Below are 21,721 nucleotides of genomic sequence, written 5' to 3' on the forward strand. Positions count from 1 at the left end.
CTGGTCTTCTCCCGGCTCTGCTCAGGGTATGACTTTACTAACCCCCCTCTCAGGCTTTATGACCACAACCTTCTTTCCTTGTCTGTCAAGAACTGTCTCCTCGCTCAGGTCACCCCCACTTACCACACATACAGAAATCTACATGTCATCAATACCCAGCAGCTTATGAACAATCTACAGTCATCTTTAGCTTCGATCTCCTCCCTCTCCTGTCCAGACTCAGCATTGTCAAATTATAATAATACATTGCAGATTGCCCTGGACGAAGCCGCACCAGCAACACACAGAAAGACCCAACATAGGCAGTGGCAACCCTGATACACGCTGCAAATACGTTTTCTCCAGCGTTGCTCAAGGTGTGCTGAACGTCTGTGGAAAAAAATAACTTCATCCACTATAAGTTCATGCTCAAAACTTATAACTCTGCTCTCCATCGGGCCAAACAAGACTCCCTTACCAGCATCATCACATCACTAGCCAACAATCCAAAATGACTCTTCAAAACCTTCCACTACCTCCTGAGCCCTAATGTACAGGCCCCAGTCACCAACCTCAGCACTGACTATCTGGCCACGTATTTCCTCCAATAAAAGCTTGCGAGCAGGCCCCCCCCCCCCTCCTGTAACTGTTGAATTATGCGCTACTTTATATTGTTTTTATTGTCTGTATAGAGTGTTAGGGCACAGTCATAACACTCTTTAATGGACAGCATATGCTATTCGTTAATCTGTCATCAATTAAGCAGATAAAAGGTTTGGAGCTGATTCCAGGTGTGGAATTTGAATTTGGAAGCTGTTGTTGTCAACCGACAACATGTGGTCAAAGGAGCTTTCAATGGAAGTGAAACAGACCATCATTAAGCTGAAAAAAAAAAAAGAAATCCATCAGAGAGAGAGCAGAAATATTAGGAGTGGCCAAATCAACCCTTTTTTACATTTGGCAAAAAAAAGAATGCACTGGTGAGCTTGGGAACTCAAGAAGGCCTGGACGTCCATGGAAGACAACAGTGGTGGATGATTGCAGAATCCTTTCCATGGTGAAGAAAAACTACAGCTTCCACGTAAGTGGAGAACTCTCTCCAGGAAGTAGGTGTTTCAGTATCTGAGTCCTCTATAAAGAGAAGTCATAGGGGTGTTCATTGCTGTATTCAGTCCAGCTTGTCCCCGCCCACTTAATTTGAATTTCCCCCCGGTTTGCGCCGACATGCACTGTATATGTTCACCCATGCTTGCGCAATGTGTAAAGCTGCACGTTGCCGTGCAGGCGCACGCAGTGACGTGCGGCTCCCGCGTGTGCGCAGTGACGAGTGGCTCCCATGCACTTGGGAGCCGCTCGTCACTGTGCACGTGTGGTAGCCACTCGTCACTGCATGGCGACGTGTGGCTTTACACTACACATTGCGCAAGCGTGGGTGAACATATACCGTGTACAAGTGCGGGATTTAAAAAAAGACTGTTCGTGTGACATTGGTGCAAACCCGGGGAAAATTTAAATTAAGTGGTCGGGGACAAGCTGGACTGAATACAGCAATGAACACCCCTATGACTAAATGAGCAGGTATGATATAAGTAGATAAAGTGCTTTTTACAAATGATTATAGCTCTGATTTTAATGCAAAAAGTGTGTTAGTGATGCAAATTGCATCACTAACAACAACCTGGGGGCAGTTTACATGTTCCACCTGACATGACAGGTTCCCTTTAAAAATAGAAAGGCCAGATTAGACTTTGTGAAGAACATCTAAAGAAGCCAGCCCAGGTCTGGAAAAGCATTCTTTGGACAGATGAAACTAAGATCAACCTGTACCAGAATGATGGGAAGAAGAAAGTATGGAGAAGGCGCAGAACGGCTCATGATCCAAAGCATACCACATCCTCTGTAAAACATGGTGCAGGCAGTGTGATGGGGCAGGCGTGGCTTCCAATGGCACTGGGTCACTAGTGTTTATTGATGTGACTGAAGACAGAAGCAGCAGGATGAATTGTGATGTGTACAGAGCGACACTTTCTGCTCAGATTCAACCAAATGCAGCAAGATTGATTGGACAGCGCTTCACAGTACAGATGGACAATGACCCAAAACATACTGCGAAAGCAACGGAGTGTAAGGCAAAGTGGAATATTCTGCAATGGCCGAGTCAGTCACCAGATCTCAACCCCATCGAGCAGCATTTCACATGCTTAAAGCGCACCTGTGCAGGGTCTCATTGTTAGCTCTACTCCATGTCATATTTGTCCTAACAGTAAGGGCGCAGTCAGATGGCCGTATAAATCAGAACGCAGCGTACGGACTGGCCGGCGGCTCTCCTGACCTGGGTGTTACAGCTTCACTGCCGCTGTCATGCTCGGAGCCGCTGGCCAGTCCTTGCACTGCAGTCATGTATACGGCACTGACACTAGCCCTTATGCACACTGCTTTTATCTATATTGTCTTTTTGCTAATATGTATAAATGTGTATTCAATAAAGATTTTGTCATATTTTTGTACAAGAAACTCCTAGTTCCTCGGTTTTTTTTTCATGTTTTTGGAGTTGCATAGGCACACTGTTACTTATGCATGTTGATGTGCCCTAGTTTAACATGATTTTGGGAAACTTTTATATAACTGATGTATACGACAGTCTGACTGCGCCCTAGTATGTAGTATTTGTTGCATACTTATTAGGGGTGTAACTATAATGGGTGCAGGGGTTGCAGTGCCTGGAGCCTAAAAGTCCCAAATGGTCCCTTTGGCCCATATGAGAAGGCCACTACTGTTACAGACCTGTTTGCATTGGGCTCAGGAGCCTTGCCTTACATCACCGCTACATACATAGGTAGATAAAAGCCATAGGTCCATCACGTTCGTCTTCTTGTGCCATGTGACTAACCCTGCTGTGGGACCCCGGTGCCACCACTGGACCACCAGGCTTATAATCAGCTCAGTAAATAGGACCCAGCGCACACTGACACCGCGCCGGGAAAGATAGACAGCTGGGGGCGGGGCCGGCCTGTGTACTCGCTGACGCTCATTGGCTGCACGCTGTAGGCTGGGACAGGCTCGGCCAATGGCTGCAGGCGCAGCTCAGTAATGCAGCAGCAGCCTGCTCTCCTCATCCCTAGGAGTCTATTGTAAGGGAGCAGCACAAAGAACACACTGCACTGCTCACTGCATCACACACTGCACTGCTCACTGGACACCATCACATCGCAGAACATGAGCACCAGCATCAGGTACAAGAGCAAGCTGCTGAAGACAGGTGAGCTGGAGGAGCGCCCGGGGTGCGGGAGCCCGTGTGATCCCAGCCCTGACCTGTCTGTTTCCTCTCTCCCCTCTCTCTGCTGGACGCCGTGCGGCCTCCCGGGTCCCCCACAGATGAGAAGGAGGTAAGGGCCCCGTTATGTGTGGATTGTGCATGCATAGTGCTACCATGGCTGTGGCTCCTGCCCATATGGCCGGGCAGCCCCAAGTACAAGCCCAGGATGGTGACCGGTATACACGGCATCAGGATCATGGCTCCCATCATACTGTGCAGCCCAAAGCATGGCATCAGCGGATCGTGCCACCCGCCTGTGTATGATCGTGCCACCCGCTGTATGCTGGCGCTGGCCGGGGCTGGGGAGCGTCACCCGCCCGCTATTCCGCTGTGTGGCCTCCGCAGCTCCCGGCCGCTTTCTTAAGGACATACTGGATGAGTGAGGGGAAGATGTCATCTGGACGAGGACTTAACCCATTCTGCATCTGCCAGGGGAGGGGAGGCAGACTGGGAGGGGTTCAAGCGTGCTGGGGGTCACTCACCCTAATATAACACACCCTACTATAAACACACCCTAATATTCACTCACCCTAATATTCACTATTCACTCACCCTAATATTAACACACCCTAATATTCACTCACCCTACTATAAACACACCCTAATATTCACTCACCCTAATATTCACTATTCACACACCCTAATATTCACTCACCGAACATCAAGCTATTATCTATCTATCCATCTTTCTGTCTATCTATGTCATAAGCTGCACAGTTATATTTCCCCCACAGTCTTTATTACAATAATAATATGCACTGCAAACAATAATATTTACATTTATAATATAATAAAGTACAGTATACACCTACACTCGCCACTGGGCTGATATATACATACAGCAACAACCCAGCCGTACACCCCAATAATATGTGTGTACCACTAGCGGACACAGACAGAAGAGGGCCCTGTGCAGCCCAATAGCTGCTCATAGAGCACAATTCCACCTACTTTAGAGGGGTTATTGGGCCCCATTACCTCCTGGGCCCCTGGTTGCACCAATGCTATGTCCCTCCCTGGTATGTGTACACAGTAAAATCTTCTGTAACATGTTATATATACACACATAGATAGAAGCAACCATGTAAGTCCTTACTGTTAATAGTTCATATTATTCGATTTTGGGATGTTAAACAGTATAGATAGATGAAGCAAATATGTATATTTCATCTATCTGTGCTGTTTACATCCCAAAAGCTAACAAAATGAACTGTTAACAGTAAGGACTTACATGGTTGTTTTTCCCCCTAATATGGCACCTGCTTTGTTCCCATGCTGTACCTCTCCCACTGATTTTACATAGAGACATAGGCTTTTGCTCAGATTATGTAGGTAGTTTCTGTTACTTCTCAGATGCCAGTGTACAGGGTCATTATAGACATTGTTGCCATGTGCAGGACTCTCTATACACTGTGCAGCTTGTATGCCTGGGTGTATGCACAGAATATATGTAGTGTATATATACACACATATAAATATTTATACACACATCCATATTATCTGCAATATTATGCACTGTAATCGTCAGCCCGGTTCCAATCTATTGTCTTGTATATAGTTATCATATCTCGGGAATGTCTTGGATGAAAGAATGGATGTTTGTAGTGACGGAAATGTGCAGATACGAGGTCATACACATTTGGCATCTCTTAGTAAGATGCAGGTGGTGTATTATTTGGATCTATTACTAATATAATGCATGTGTTGAGCCGAAATGCCAAACCATTTTCATTAGCAGGAATGTGGGCCCTGGAGCTATATCACTCACTGAAAATATTACGGATAGGACCAGAGCTGGGCGATACCTGCTAATCTCTATGTAGCGGTCGTATTATATCAGTTACCAGGTATTATAGCCTGCGGTGTGAGGTGCGGCCCGGATGGCCGGGTGTAGTGGTGCCATCACATGGTCCCTGAGATATCTTCAGTATGTCTGTCTTCTTTTTCCTCTATTAGTAGCCTTTTTAGTCCAAACAACATTGTCATATTGTGTTATTTCTAAGTGTGGCAATAAAATTTGCATTGCTGAAAATAAAACCCACACAGTTCCCAGTGCCAGTCTCTATGTTGCTTTCTCTATATATTGGTTTATTACCACAACTGCTGCCTATGAGAACATTTATATGAGACAGTCAAAATTCATAAAGAGTCACAAGGATGTGTGCAATTTTAATGTGAACGGTCACAATGTGGTTTTAACCACATGGTCAAAAAAGCCTCATATAAATATCCCCTATATCAGAGGTCCCCAACCGCCGGTCCGCGGACCAGGACCGGGCCGTTGGGGTTTTTCAGCCGGTCCGCGGCACCGCCACAGACAATCACTAAACATTGACAGTGTGCTCTGGTCTGCGGTGGTTCAGAGCACACTGTGTGGGGTGGATGCTGCCCGCTGTTCTAGACTCCCGCAGGGTAGACCTGTAGAGGACCTGTGATGACATCAAGGTACATAACTGTGATGTCACCACAGGTCCTGAAGCAGGATGAAGCAGGGGCGGAACTACCGCCCGTGCAGCCGGTTCATTGAACGGGGGCCCCTGACTCCAGTATGGGGCCCGGCCGGTAGGAGCCCCCTCGGAGCCCCCCTCTTGTGCGTCTCTCTCCTCATGGGGCCCCCGGCCCCATGCAAAGCGCTGGGTCCAGGACATCTCATAATTCCTCTGACTTCCGGTCATGTGACGGCGCCGTCACATGACCGGAAGGGAGGAGAACCTGGTGTCAGCGATTTTTACGAGCGCCAGGATTCTGCAGGGATCGCATGGGGGTAAGTATAACAAGTTTTATTTTTTTTTAAATACAATTAACTAGGAGTGGGGGGAATGGGAGATGCACATGGGGGGAGGGGAGAGATGAGAGATGCACATGGGGGAGGGGAGAGATGAGAGATCCACATGGGGGGGAGGGGAGAGATGAGAGATGCACATGGGGGGGAGGGGAGAGATGAGAGATGCACATGGGGGGGAGGGGAGAGATGAGAGATGCACGGGGGGGTGAGAGATGCACGGGGGGGTGAGAGATGCATGGGGGGGATGAGAGATGCATGGGGGGGATGAGAGATGCACGGGGGGGATGAGAGATGCACGAGGAGGGGATGAGAGATGCACGGGGGGGTGAGAGATGCACGGAGGGGATGAGAGATGCACGGGGGGTGGATGAGAGATGCACGGGGGGGTGAGAGATGCACGGGGGGTGAGCTGCACATGGGGGGGTGAGAGATGCACATGGGAGGGTTATGTTTACATAACTTTGTTGCCTTATAAAGAGCGGGGGGGGGGGCCCCCCAAAAATTTCTTGCACAGGGGCCCACTACAGTCTGTGTCCGCCCCTGGGATGAAGTAAATGCAGCTGAACAGCAGCTGTCAGGACAGCTGCCCTGTCCTGCTGCAGGGCGTGATGGGGCCTCAGTGATGCGGCTCCTGGCACAGCACATTATGTGGGGCTCCTGGCATAGCTCCTGGCGGGGACCTGGTCTACACTATATGATAAGTATGCACTAAACTCCAAATCCCTCCATTACCCCGCCCCCATATGACCAAAGCCCCGCCCACCCCACCCCCTCCTTGCTGGGCCATGGAAAAATGATCTTGCTTCAAGCCGGTCCCTGGTGCAAAAAAGGTTGGGGACCACTGCCCTATATGATCTATAATGGAAGTGTGCTCAATATCGCTCTAGGAGACAGAGCTAGTAATGGACTACTCAGCAGCTCTCGCTCCGCTGGACCTGGCGCATCACCCTATGATACCTTCTGATCACTAGAGGATGAAGCCAGACCTGTAGCGATGGCGATCCGCTGACTGCCGGCCAGCTTTAGTATAGAGAGTGTCATGCTCAGACGGCTTCATGCTCCGCTATGTCCATGCTCGAATGGTTGAAAATGTGCTTCACTTGCTTTATGCTGGTGGGTAAATCTGATATTACAGACCTGTGTTGGCCACTTATTAGACAATAAATAACGAATACAGATCTTTATTTCAGCATTTAAAGAGTTATTCCCAAAATAACTAGTTATCCTCTATGCATAAGAAAGTGGATAACCTGATGATGTAGTCATGTCGTGAATATGGTGGAAGAGCACATTCTCGATCTCCGCTCCATTCATTGTCTATGGCACTGCTGGAGAAAGCCGAGTACACCTCATACATTTCCAGCAGTCCCATAGATGATACATGGAACAGAGGTTGAACCTGCACACTTCTAATCCATTCAAAGCAGTACTGCTTGTGCCCTGTTCCTGGGGTACCAGGATTGAGGGGTTTCTAGTTGTCATAGAAATAGGAAGAAATTATTCACAATATTCAGAGAGATGTCTGAGCTATTTCTTATATGGTTATGCTTCCATTTTGCCCTGGTTTTGTATACGGTAATTACAGTATCTTTCTGTACACTGGTGTCTTAAAGGGGTATTCCCATCTCCAAGATCCTATCTCAATATATAGTAGGTGTAATAATAATAATATTAGCAAATGCCTCCAATTAGAAATTTAGTATAGTTTCTCTGATTCGCTTTGTCTTTCTTCATGTTCAGGTATTGCAGGACCTTAGGTATCCATGGTTATGACTACTAGCTAACTGTCACTATATCAGTGGTCATAATCATGGATACCTAAGGTCCTGCAATGCCTGCACATGTGGTAGGTGATATAGCGAATCCATGATTTTGACCACTGATATAGTGACAGTTAGCTAGTAGTCATAACCATGGATACCTAAGGTCCTGCAATACCTGCACATGAAGAAAGACAAAGCGAATCAGAGAAACTATACTAAATTTCTAATTGGAGGCATTTTCTATTATTATTATTACACCTACTATAAATTGGGATAGGATCTTGGAGATGGGAATACCCCTTTAAGTTCTTAAAGGGGTTTACCAAGATTGGGTAAAAATAAACAGTGATCGGTGGGGAAGGCTGAAGTGGCAGAGGTGGGACTGAGGCCACAGATTGGCTGAAGCGGTCACGTTTGGTAGATGGCACATCATTGCTGCAACCAAGAAAACAATAACTGGAGTTGAGGACTGTAGCAGCAGTGCTGGATGGGCATCAATTTAGCAGTTTAATTCTTGGTGTTTTATTATTTTATCATATGGCTCCAACCCTGGTAAAATGTTTCTAAACCCTGGAAAACTCCTATAAGAATATAAGCTCAAAACTGTGTTGAAAACTGCAACTTCTCGTGTTTTTAACGCAAGCTATAAAAAAAACAGTATTGCAAATCAGCAAAACCCTGAAGTTTTTTTGTTTTTTTTTAGCCGTGGCCTTTACATATGGCCTCACCCCTATACAAGTCACAGCCATTCAGACTTTTCTACTTCATAATTTATTTATACTACTTATCTCCAAAATGTGGATCTAAAGCTTTTGTGAAACTACAACTCCCAGCATGTTGTGATTGTCAGAGGTTGGAAAACTGCAATTGTGGAACTATTTTTATATAGCTGTAAAAGCTTGAAATTCACAGTCATTTTTGGTAGAGTTTTTTCTATTTTACAATACTTGAAAACGCCCCGAAAAATACATGTTTTAAGTCGTATAGAGAAACTTTTCTGAAACCCCCCCCCCCCAGAAAAAAGTCATACCCAGAGCATGCCACAAATGACGTAGATTAGACATCGTCTAGACAAAATGCTAGGCTTTTCAATATTTGCTGTAGGCAACTTCTGGCCACAGCATTTTTGACAGCTAAAGGGTTATTCCCATCTCAGGTTTTCATGGATAAATAGGAATAACTGCTTCTAGGTGCCATCCACCATAAGTGGGGCTGTGAAAAAATATGCTGGTTGCGTACGTTGTTCAGTGCTATACCTGTAAGTCCCATTAATTTCTATGGTAGTTCCGCAAGCAGTGTAGCACACCTGCGCTCTGCTCTTTTCTTAACCCTGCCTCTGGTAGCTGGGGCCTAGAAGCTGTTATTCCTGTCTTGGCCATGAAAGGCTGAAAAAGGGAATATCCCTTTAAAAATGCCAGCAAATGCAAGCAAAAACTGTGTGTGAACACAGCCCTATAGCAGTTTGTATATAGAGAAAGACAGGGGAGAAGATCAGGATTAATAGCCAATGCCATGGTCACCATTATACTTAGGAAGAGGTTATCCTAAGATTTAAAGTGTATAGAGTATAACTTGGTGATCCTTGGGGGAGTGGACCAGGGGGTGGGCCCAGCATTCCCAAGAACGAGGTTGAGAATGGAGGTTTTATTCCCTATGGGACTTCTGGAGATTGCTGAGCCTTATAATAGACCAAAGCCTCTGCTAGTAAATATTAAAGCACCACTCCAGCTTTTTTTATTTATTGCAGCTCTGGAGTGGTGCCACTAATCTACCTTACCCTGCCCCCGTCTCATACTCACCAGCCACCGTCTTCATTTGTTATAGTCGCTGCTACAGTCTTCTGCAGTCTTTCTGGAAGTCACTGCTCAATGAAAGTCTGAGAGCCAGAACAAAGCTTTCATAGACTTACATTGAGAGCTTGTGACCGTCATCTCTGACTTCCGGTTAGTCAGAAGTTACGGTCACAAGATGGTGGATCAGGACCGAAGCAGCGCCGGGAACAGCTGAAGACAGCGGCTGGTAAGTGTACTACTAGGGTCAGGGAATTTAGATCAGCACTGAAAAATCCCAAAATGCTGGAGTGGTGCTCCTGCTAATGTAATCCCACAGCTAAAGCCGAGCCATGTATAGAGTGACTAATGATTGGTCATATCACACTTATGATGCTGCTTTGAATCTAAATGTCCCAATTTAATTATATTTCCTTGGAAGAAAATAAGAAATGTCACCTTCAGGTCTCATTCACATGTCTGATTTTTTCTTGTATGTGAAAAAAGGACCTTTTTTTTTAGTGTGACCGCACTTGGATACCACAAACCGCCAGCACATGGATGGCATTTGTGTGTTGTTCTTCTTCTTCACAGTCACGGCCACTTGAATACTCTACTTTGATAGATAAACTGGATCAAAATAGGACGTTTCCACTTTCTTTGGTGGATGGAGTAAAGTGACGACCTCATGTTAAATATTTGGGGAGATTTTGATGTTGCAGATTTTCTGCACTTATTAGGTAAATTGAGTTTCTTGCATTGTTTATTGTGTTTTTGGGTGCTTCTTTTATGCTTTTTTGATGCTGCTGTTTTTGACTCTGTTTGGTATCTAAGTATTAAATTAAGCTGAATTGTCTTTGAGACTTCCTGGTATTTGTATATTGATTCAGTCATGTGCGGTTTACATGAGTTTTTAGCACGTTTCTGCAGCATATTGCGTATTTTACCTGCCATGTGCATTTATTTACCGCATCTAATGCAAGTCTATGGGGAAAATCCACACAGAAACCTCCACTTACCCGCATGAGAATTTGACAGGTTGCGGATCGGGTTGACAGGTTACTGGGTGGGGCTGGCGAAGACCCAGCGGATCGGGTTGACAGGTTACTGGGTGGGGCTGGCGAAGACCCAGCGGTCATGGTCCACATTGGCACCAATGACAAAGTGAGTGGTAGATGGAGGGTCCTTAAAAATGATTTCAGGGATCTAGGTAGGAAGCTTAGGGCAAGGACCTCCAAGGTAGTTTTCTCAGAAATACTACCAATCCCGCGAGCCACACAGGAGCGCCAACGGGAGGTTAGGGAGGTGAATAAGTGGCTAAAGAGTTGGTGCAAGGCAGAAGGGTTTGGGTTCATGGAGAACTGGGCCGACTTCGCTGTCGGCTACAGGCTCTACCGTAGGGACGGGCTGCACCTCAATGGGGAGGGTGCAGCGGTGCTGGGGAAGAAGATGGCTAATAGGTTGGAGGAGTTTTTAAACTAGAGACGGGGGGGAAAACCAAGGAAATAGGTGGGATGTGAGGCAAGCAAGGGGGAAGGGGAGAAGTGAATATAATGAGGGTGGAGAGGGGGGTGGGGATAGTACAGTTAGATCGTTAGAGAAGAATAGGATGCTAAATAACCCCAAAGTTTTATCTTGCATGCTGACCAACGCAAGAAGCCTGACCAATAAGGCGGATGAGCTGCAGGCGCTTATATCGGAGGAGAGGTATGACATCGTAGGTATAACAGAGACTTGGCTAGACGATAGCTACGACTGGGCGGTAAATTTAACAGATTATAGTTTATTTAGAAGGGACCGGAAACAGGGGAAGGGCGGAGGAGTCTGCTTATATGTAAAGTCACGTCTAAAGCCCAGACTAAGGGAAGATATAGGAGAGGGAGAAGAGGGGGTCGAGTCCATGTGGGTAGAGATAGAGGGGGCAAAAAATAATAAAATATTACTGGGGGTCTGCTATAAGCCACCCAATATAACAGAGGAGAATGAGAAACTGCTATTAGGACAAATAGACAAAGTAGCAAAACATAATGAGGTGATTGTAATGGGGGACTTCAACTACCCGGATATTGACTGGGAAACAGAAACCTGTAGATCGCAGAAAGGAAAAAGGTTCTTGACAAATATCAAGGATAATTATCTCTCCCAACTAGTGCAGGAACCAACGAGAGGGAAGGCCGTGTTGGACTTAATATTGACTAATAGGCCTGATAGAATAACTGAGGTACAGATAGGGGGGCACCTAGGTAATAGTGATCATAATATTATCAATTTCAAAATGCCCTTCAGTAGGGTTATCAATAAGGGAACAACTAAAACATTAAACTTTAGGAGGGCGAAGTTTGATCAGCTGAAAGAAAACCTTCAACTTATTGACTGGGACAAAGTTCTTAATCAAGGAAATACGAATAGTAAATGGGAAACCTTCAAAATAATTCTGAATACTCAGTGCGAGAGGTATATACCGTATGGGAATAAAAGGGCCCGAAATAAGAGGAAACCAATATGGTTGAACAAGAACGTAAAAGGGGCGTTAAATAGCAAAAAAGAGGCATTCAAGAGATTAAAACAGGAAAACAGTAAGGAAGCACTAATGTGTTACAAGGAAAAAACGAGAACCTGCAAAAAACAAATAAAAATAGCAAAGGAGGAAACAGAGAGACGTATTGCTAGGGAAAGTAGATCAAATCCCAAACTGTTCTTTACGTATATAAATAGTAAAAGGATTAAATCGAATAATATTGGACCGATAAAAAGTGATGAAGGCAAAATCATAGAGAAAGATGAGGATAAAGCTAATCTATTAAATAAATTTTTTTCGTCAACTTTCACAAAGGAAAAAGAACTAACAGGCGAAATGAGAAGTGACAAACTTAATCCTCCACTAAGTATGACAAATCTAACCCAAGCTGGGGTACAGAAACGCCTCAGTAACATTAAAATAAACAAATCACCAGGACCTGATGGCATACACCCACGGGTACTAAGGGAACTAAGTAATGTGATAGACAGACCGTTATATCTTATATTTAAGGACTCTGTTGAGACTGGGTCTGTACCACTTGATTGGCGACAGGCGAATGTAGTGCCAATATTCAAAAAGGGAGCGAAAAGTGACGCCGGAAACTATCGGCCGGTGAGTCTGACGTCCGTTGTGGGCAAAATTTTTGAAGGCTTTATTAATGAGGCATTCATGGAGCATCTTGATGCTAATAATCTATTAACCCCGAACCAACATGGATTCATGAGGAATCGCTCCTGCCAAACAAACCTGATTGACTTCTACGAGGAGGTTAGCTCTCGAGTAGATCAGGGGGAACCAGTGGATGTCGTGTATCTCGACTTCTCAAAAGCGTTCGATAGCGTGCCACATAATAGGTTGGTATACAAAATGAGAATGATGGGGCTGGGGGAAAATGTCTGCAAGTGGGTAGCTAACTGGCTAAAGGATAGAAGGCAGAGGGTGGTTATAAATGGAATATACTCAGATTGGGTAAGCGTCACTAGTGGGGTACCACAGGGGTCTGTACTAGGCCCAATGTTATTTAATATCTTTATTAACGACATAGTCAACGGGATAAATAGTAAAATATCAATATTTGCAGATGACACAAAGTTATGTAAAACAATTAATACAAAAGAGGACAGTGCAGACCTACAGAGGGATTTGGATAAGCTGGGTAGGTGGAGCATTAAATGGCAAATGAGGTTTAACGAGGAGAAATGTAAGGTCATACATATGGGAAGGAAAAATGGAAGTTACCAGTACTCACTGAATGGGAAATCATTGGGGAATTCAGAGATGGAGAAGGACTTGGGCATCTTGATTGATAGCAAACTAAATTGGAGTGCCCAAAGTCAGGCCGCTGCTGTAAGGGCAAACAGGGTAATGGGATGTATCAGAAGAGGTATAGCTGCAAAGGATGAGAACATTGTTCTTCCACTGTACAAAGCACTGGTCAGACCACACTTGGAATACTGTGCTCAGTTATGGGCCCCAATATATAGAAAGGATATAAATGAGCTTGAAAAGGTACAAAGGAGGGCAACAAAATTAATAAGGGGAATGGAGGGACTGCAATACCCAGAGAGGTTGGCAAAACTAGGACTATTCAGCCTGGAAAAGAGAAGGTTGAGGGGGGACATAATAAATGTGTACAAATATGTTAGGGGACAGTATAGAGACCTTGCCCGGGATTTGTTCAAAAGGAGGGATATTACGGTAACAAGAGGGCATTCACTAAGACTGGAAGAGAAAAGGTTTCAGCACCAGCATAGGAAGGGGTTCTTTACGGTAAGAGCAGTGAGAATATGGAATTCACTGAGTGAGGAGACGGTAATGTCGGATTCACTAAACCAGTTCAAGCGGGGACTGGATGCATTTCTAGATGCCAGGCAGATTTCAGCGTATACTTAAAAATAAAATAAAATAGTAGGTTGATACAGGGATTTATTCTGACTGCTGGTTTCAGAGTCGGGAGGGAATTTTTCCTCAGGTGAAGATTGGCCAAATCATTTGGGGTTTTTGCCCTGCTCTGGATCAACTTTAGCAATTACAGAACTAACAGGTCGAACTTGATGGACGCAAGTCTTTATTCGGCTTTACTAACTATGTAACTATGGATTTAAAACACGCACTGCAGGTCAGTTTACACTGCATGAAAAAGGCACAGCGGACATGAGATTCCTATAAATCCCATCCACTTTGCTGGAACTGCAAGACGCTGTGTTTTTTGCGCAACAAAAATACGCAGCATCAAAAACTCACCAGTACAAGGTAATCATGGGAACTTAACCTAATGATCCACAAAAGAGAGTGAACATTTGAATGTACTAATTGAAATTAATGTATGACATAAAACTGAAGCTTGTGAGCAGAGCCCTCACTCCTCTTATTAATGGTAGAATTCTGCTTTACTCTGTAACGCCTGATATTGTCTGCACATGTCCTTATGAATTGTAAAGTGCTGCAGAATATGACGACGCTATAGAAATGAAATGATTATTATGTTTGCATAGATCAGCTGCTCAGCAGACTTTCTGGAAGGCAAAAAAAATCTCATCCAACCACTGCAGAAAAAAAAAAATCCTCAGCATAAGGCTGCATTCACACATCCATGTGACACGTCTGTGTGCTGCGCCTTTTTTTTCTCTAGCAGCACACAGTTCAGTAAAGTTTTGTTGATCCATACACTCATCCATTTTAAAAATGGATCCATGTGTCCGAGCCATGAGACTTGTCAAACTCTGGCCCACAGGGTGGTTTTATTTGGCCCACGACACCAGAACCACCACCCCTATGTGGGGTCCATTATTCTGTATGGAGGGCTATGTGGTGCCCATTATTCTGTATGGAGGACTATATGGGGCCCATTATTCTGTATAGAGGACTATGTGAGGCCCTTATACTGTATGGAGGACTATGTGGGGCCCATTATACTGTATGGAGGACTATATGGGGCCCATTATACTGTATGGAGGACTATGTGGGGCCCATTATACTGTATGGAGGACTATGTGGGGCCCATTATTCTGTATGGAGGACTATGTGGGGCCCATTATTCTGTATGGAGGACTATGTGGGGCCCATTATTCTGTATGGAGGACTATGTGGGGCCCATTATTCTGTATGGAGGACTATGTGGGGCCCATTATTCTGTATGGAGGACTATGTGGGGCCCATACTGTATACTGGTTGACCTGCGACTTTGTTCAAGTTTTTCATTTTGGCCTTCTGTGTGTTTGAGTTTGACATCCCTGCTTTAGTGGAGGAGACTCAGCCATTAAAGTCTGTATGGATCCGTTAAACATGAATGAAACTTCCACCAAGTGTTCCATTCACGTTCCATTTGTTTTTCTCTGATTTATTGCTTAGAGTCAATGGCTAAATGAAGTTCAAACAGTCTACCTCCTTTAGTTGAAACAAAAAAAAAGATGAGAAAAAAAACTGATGCACAACGGATTCAAAACGGAGGCAAAATGGGTACAACATGGATGAAAAATGGTCCAAATTCACACAGATGTAATGTGGAATATGTGAATGTGGCCTAAGGCTACGTTCCCATAATGAACTTTTGGTGAGATTTTCTGCACCTATTATGTAAATTAGATTACTTGCGTTTTTTTTTTTCATTACGTTTTTGAGTGCGTATTTTTACATGCGTTTTTATAACGTTTTTTGTCTCTTGTTGGCATGTCATATTTTATATAAAGCTGCTTTGTTTTTGATACTTCCTGGTATTTGGCTTTGACAAAAATGTATTTATGTGCGGATTACATGTGTTTTTGATTCATTTCCGCCTCAGAAGTACACTAAAACACATGTGCATTTTTTACCTGTGGATTTTCCGCATCTAATGTAAGTCTATGGGGAAAATCCGCACATAAAACTCAGCGTACTCGCAAGAAAAAAAATGACATGTTGCGGATTAGAAACATGCATCACAGGTCAGTTTATGCTGACTAAAATAAAATCACAGCGGACATGAGATTTCTATAAATCCCATCTACTTAGATGGAACTGTAAGATGCGTCAGTTTCGACACAGTGAAAATATGCAGCGTCAAAAACTCATCATGGGGCACACAGCCTAAATTGAACGGTGCTGTGGATGTCACATCTGCACCATGTCAATTTATACTCTGGATTTTTACTGTGAATTTTACCTTTTGCAATGAAGAGGATGAATTGTGCAATAAATCTAGAGGAATCCGCTGCAAAATCTGCTTTGGAAAATCTGCAAAATATCTGACCTGTGTGGATGTAACCTAAGACCTTCTGCATACAGGCAAAAAATTAAGATTTTTCAAGTCATATAAAAAAAGCTTAGAAGGGGAAAAAAAAACTGAACAAAATCATATTTCTAGAACATGCTGTGCCAAAAAAAAATGGTGCCAAAATGCCACAAACCAAATGCATTGCATGTAGTGCTTTTTATATTTCAACACATCTGGATGCAAGATAACTCGCAAAAACATGAAAAAATGTCCCAAATAATGTGGTGTTCCTCTAAAAAAGAAAGCTTGTGTGTGAAAGCAGTCTATAACTAGAAACACACATGCCGTTTTTGGAGCCAAAGCCAGAAGTGGATTGAAAAGGGATTGGATTTATGCAGGATTTAGACTTCTTCCTGCTGCATCCACGCTTGGTATGGCTCTTGTTTCCAGCCTTTCCATACGTATGGGGTAGCTGTATGGATTCCCCATGTGGGAAAGTGATTTGTGTTTTTTTTTCTACGTTAAAAGATTGAGAATTACCACTTTATAACCTTATAAAAGAGATTTACTAGATGTACTGAAGCTACACAGCCCATTTATAAATAGGTGTGGTACCCCAGACCAGCCCATGAATGCTCTCCAACGCACCAGCTCTGCTGCTTACATTGGCAGAGGAGCCGGGATGGCGCTCCATAGATCTATTATACATGTGGACCTGAAGTATTGTGTGTGCCGGGAAAGTCTTTTATGTAAATAATTGACAAAATGAAATCATTTTTGGAATAAACCTTGTTTGTAGCTGTCAATTACAAAGCATTGTTATCATTGGACACGTTACACCTTTCCCAGTCTTTGATGGGTCAGAGCTGTTGTTCCTGATTATCCAGCCAGCGCTTACTGTTTACCTGGCACGACTTCATTACTAAACGACTTGTCTCATTGTAGTATCCTGAGAAGAGCTGGGTAACACCTAGGGAGCTGTGCCGGGGCACGTACGTAGTGGAGCCCGGCCGCATTGATCATATATGTCATTAGAGGTTACACTTGTCTTCATTTTACATTGTTTTTATTATATTATTATGTAATGCTTTTTTTTATAGAGACGACTTTTTAAACTCTTTGCTGCACAGATTATTTTTTTTTTTACCAGAATGACAGATATTTCCTGCTACATGTGAATGAAACAATTGTTAAAACATATGGGGAAATGCTTTTGTGCTTCTCCTTTAGTCAGAAGAGCAGATTTAAGGCTTTGAGAATACAGGCTGTATTATAGTGATAGCCTGTTCGACTAAAACTAATTCACACATCGTTCAGTATTTGGTCAGTATTTTACATCAGTATTTGTAAGCCAAAACCAGGAGAGGAACAATCAGAGGAAAAGTATAATAGAAGCACGTCGCCACTTCTGTATTTATCACCCACTCCTGGTTTCGGCTTACAAATACTGATGTAAAATACTGACCGAATACTGAATGTGCAACAGTGGGCTATGTTATGAACTCACTGTAAGAGATTAGGGGTTAAATGGAAACCAGATGTAGAGGTGGCCATGCATGTGAGCCGATCTGACCTCAGATATGATATTTGGGTGAACCTTCGATTTCTCAAACACTTGTGATATTTTCTTACACACTAGGAATTGCTTCTCCAACAATGGCTGGTTGTATCCTAAAAATTAATAGAAACAGGGGTCTATAAAGAATTTGATACGGATAGCAACCCCTTGGTCTTCTCTCCTTGTAACTTTTGCCCTCTTTTCTTCTAAATATCACACGTATGGATTAAATTTCGGTGCTAATATATAGGGTCACATGGCTTAATATTAGTGATCTTGCCTTGCTATTGCTCCTGGTTGTATAGTCCATGGGATATACACCGATAGGTCTCAGTGTACACAGTTGGTTGTTTTAGGGCTGCTTTTCCTCTTTTTCACATTGTGACCCATAAGTTTGGGTTAACTATTTGCCGACATGTATTTCACCATATGCAAATGGAACAAATAGAGAGGAAGGATAGGGTATGTTGAAATCCAACATGCTCAATCAGTCTCAGTGGACATCTGCCATTGAAGGAGATTGGGGAGACCCCTATACACAATGGCACTTATGTAAAGGGGATGACCAGTTTGAGGTGGTGTTAACCGTGTATGAACTGGCTGCAGGTCTCCTAATCCGAACTCAGCAGCTTCATAGGCCATTCTGTATATCTCTGTCCGTACTTGGACCATGAATCATAAATGTGTGAAGCAAGCCTCACTTGAGTCTCTCTCCCTCCTGGGAGGGGTGGGTATGGTTAATGTGCTATTTTTTATGTTCATAAAAATAGCCTGATTAAAATAAAAAAGGGTTGTCTGAGATTAGAAGAAGGTGTCTTTCGTTCAGACACTGCACTAAACAGTCCATGGTTCTGTTTGTAAACCGAAAAGAGACATTTTATACATAAGACCAATATTAAAAGAACAATTTTTGAAAGTGGCAATAAATATATATTGTCCTAGTTGCATGTATATTTAAAGGTTATGTAAATTCCCTTATACAAAATATATGAGTCAAATATATTAAGATACAGTGGTGCCCAACAAATTACTATGGCACATAGAACAAACAAGGCAACAGTGTGCCAAAAAACAGGTATCACCATGCAAACAAATAAACATTAGGATATTAGCAGCACATAATTACCTAAGTAGGAGCTCCGGGGGACCCACCACCTCTGACGCTCGTTTCACACTGAAATGCTTCGTCCGAGGACAAGTGTGGCCTGTTCCTGGACAACCCCTTTAACATTTCAGAGACAGTTGGACAATTTCTGTAACATATTATACAATCTAACTGTACGGGTTCATTCAAGGAACAGTGATAGAACTTCAATAAAAGTGCATAGGACCTCTACTGTTTCTCAGCATAGCACTGATTTGTCTTTATTCCGAATGAATGAAAAAAATTATATGTTTAGAAGTATTCAGCCCTAGAAAACTTGATTCTAGGGGAGGATATCTCTGTGCGTACAGCACCTTATGGAGCGTTCATCGCTGCACACGAAGGTTGGGCCGCTATGTAATAGAGTGCCGAATGACCTCCACACCACATTTTGGGCATAATGAGTTGAGGCATGTTTTCTTATCCCTGATGAAAAATTGTATACGGCAAGCAGCTGTATTGAATGGTGTGGCAGGTGTGAAAGGGGCCTAAGGGTATGTGCGTCAGTAGGTGACAGATTGCAAAACTCATGTTTTTTTTTTAGATAATTGTAGGACGAGAAAAATCGAAATATGAACATAAATGTTATGACCAGATAGTGGTGGGTCCCATGTTATACAATGGTAATTCATCCCCCTGCATGATTTATATACCGACTGCATAAATGTGAGGTCTAATCAGATGCATTTTAGTTTCAAGACTGTACTGTGCCCTGAAATGTTTGTCTCATGAAGACAGGTTCCATCTTGGGATCAATAGTAAATGTATTGTAAATATGGCAATATCACAAAGGGGTTATCTAGGAAATGCTTTAAAATAAATCAATAAACATTAATCGCCTGCTCAAACAGCTCCACTGCCCTGGTGGACCCCTCGGTCATTGTTGACTTCCCATGAAACGACGTAAATTCATGACCTCAGCTGTCTTGTTCCTCACATATAAGCATCACCGCTTGACCACCGCTGGTGGTCGACTCCAGGGAAGTAAATAGAGACCGGCAGTGACCACTGAAGCAGTGATGCTGGAACAGAATGGGTTTAATGCGTGAGCAATATATATTTATTTTATTATATTGAAGCATACCTTGGATTACCAAAAAATTACTATTATGGACAACCCGTTTACATTTTATTTCTAAAGATCTTTAAAATATTCTAATAGATCTTAAAAAGAAAACATTGCATACAATAATACAGTATAATGACCTGCTGTACAGTATAATGACCTGCTGTTACGGACCAAGATTGTGACTTCCTGGAGAAGAACTGATAGGCAGCCAACATAGAAGGAAGTAAATGCAAGGTAAGGATTACCCATAGGTGGTGACTTACCTAAAAGTTTTCACACTCCTGATAGCTAGTTGTTAATTAAACTTCTCCAAGGTCTCCTTGTTTTGTCTGCGGGAGCACCTGAGGGAAAGTGATGCTAGAATTGATGCCATAGTTTTCTGTAGGATCATTCCCAGTCATCTTGCCCATCAGTTGTTGTGCCAGATTGGGCATAGAGACAGATAAATAAATACAATTTTTGATAAGCCTATGGACCCCGGACTGATCCACAAAGTGCACAACTTTTCACCAGTTGTGTCCAGCTCATGCATAAAACAACTGTCTCGAAACAGCTGATAGATGTAAACCCAGTCTTAGTTCCTAAATCTCGAAAATGAGATTGTCTAGCCTTTACTCCCATACCCTAGATTATCCACTGTAATACTGTATAATTGTATTGATAGTTGTGGTGTCAAATGTGAAAAGTTTATGTGTTGCTGCAGAGTTTGATGTTGATGTCAGATATGATAAGTGTAGTATGCAATTCCAGCGCAACCTGCCTAGCAGCAAAATCTTCCTGGAAGTTGTGTTCAGAAGTTGGTCGGTGTTATAAGTTTTTGCCTTGTCATAAGTTTACAGTGCAGATGTTCCCACAATCATGAAACTTCATTATTACTGTTTTGACAGTTGCTAGAGGGCTGCCAATGACCCAAGTAGTGACATGTCGGACTCATTTTCTTTCAGTATAAATGTAAAGTAATACCAGTGGCTTGTACTCATGGCTAATATTAAGCCGGAAGTTCAGTATCAGCAACCTTTTATATGCGGAGTATACCAGTGTGATATTCAATATGAAAGACATATAGGACTAATGTCCATTGGACTTACACGTTACGAGGTTGGGTCTGCTGTGTACTTGTGGTGTAGTTATGTTGGCTGTTCTGTTTGTAACTTTTTGTAGTTGCTGTTTCCTACATTTTTTGGGACTCCTGAGAGACACCGTGACCTTTGATTTATGTAATGTTTTAAATGGAAGCTGTCATGAGGACATAACCAATATTATTTAGACCCTATATACAGTTACTTAGTAAAGACTAAAGCGCTCAGTGCCAGGCATAGTGATACTAAATATATTGGCTCTGCCACCTTACCAGCCAAGCCTCAGCCACACTTGCTCAATATATACCTTGGTATTCTATTAAACTTATATGGTAATAATGAACATTTTCCAGCCTGGTTATCTTACTAATAAAGGTTGCCAGTACACAGACTGGCTGTTGCTACAGTCCAAATTGCCTCTCACGGCCGGTCAATGGTTGCCGGTTAAAACTTCAAAATAAAGTGTCATTGATGCGACTTTTGGTGGGAGACATTTCAGCTATTAAGCTAAACATTTCCTCCCGCAGTTTCGCCAATGGCTGCACC

The 21,721-nt window shown here is 43.2% G+C and overlaps 1 protein-coding gene across 4 annotated transcripts in view; it reads left to right on the plus strand.

Annotated features, from left to right (window-relative positions):
• Positions 1–3,042: 3,042 nt before the first annotated feature.
• The window catches only part of SEPTIN5 (septin 5), an 89,675-nt gene continuing 70,996 nt past the window's right edge, over positions 3,043–21,721 (plus strand). For 2 of the 4 annotated variants that reach the window (XM_073675334.1, XM_073675344.1), the window contains exon 1: positions 3,043–3,238. Coding sequence is in view for 1 of the 4 variants with exons in the window: in XM_073675290.1 (XP_073531391.1) it covers positions 17,351–17,362 (12 nt within the window). In the remaining 3 variants the exon portion in view is untranslated. Of the gene's footprint in view, positions 3,366–17,335; positions 17,363–21,721 lie in introns of those variants that run through there. The other 2 variants (XM_073675326.1, XM_073675290.1) reach the window with 2 other exon arrangements.

The sequence above is a fragment of the Phyllobates terribilis genome, unplaced genomic scaffold (genome assembly GCF_046119375.1).
Source record: "Phyllobates terribilis strain yellow unplaced genomic scaffold, ASM4611937v1 Scaffold_1__5_contigs__length_1240528914, whole genome shotgun sequence".
NCBI classification, from domain to species: domain Eukaryota; kingdom Metazoa; phylum Chordata; class Amphibia; order Anura; family Dendrobatidae; genus Phyllobates; species Phyllobates terribilis.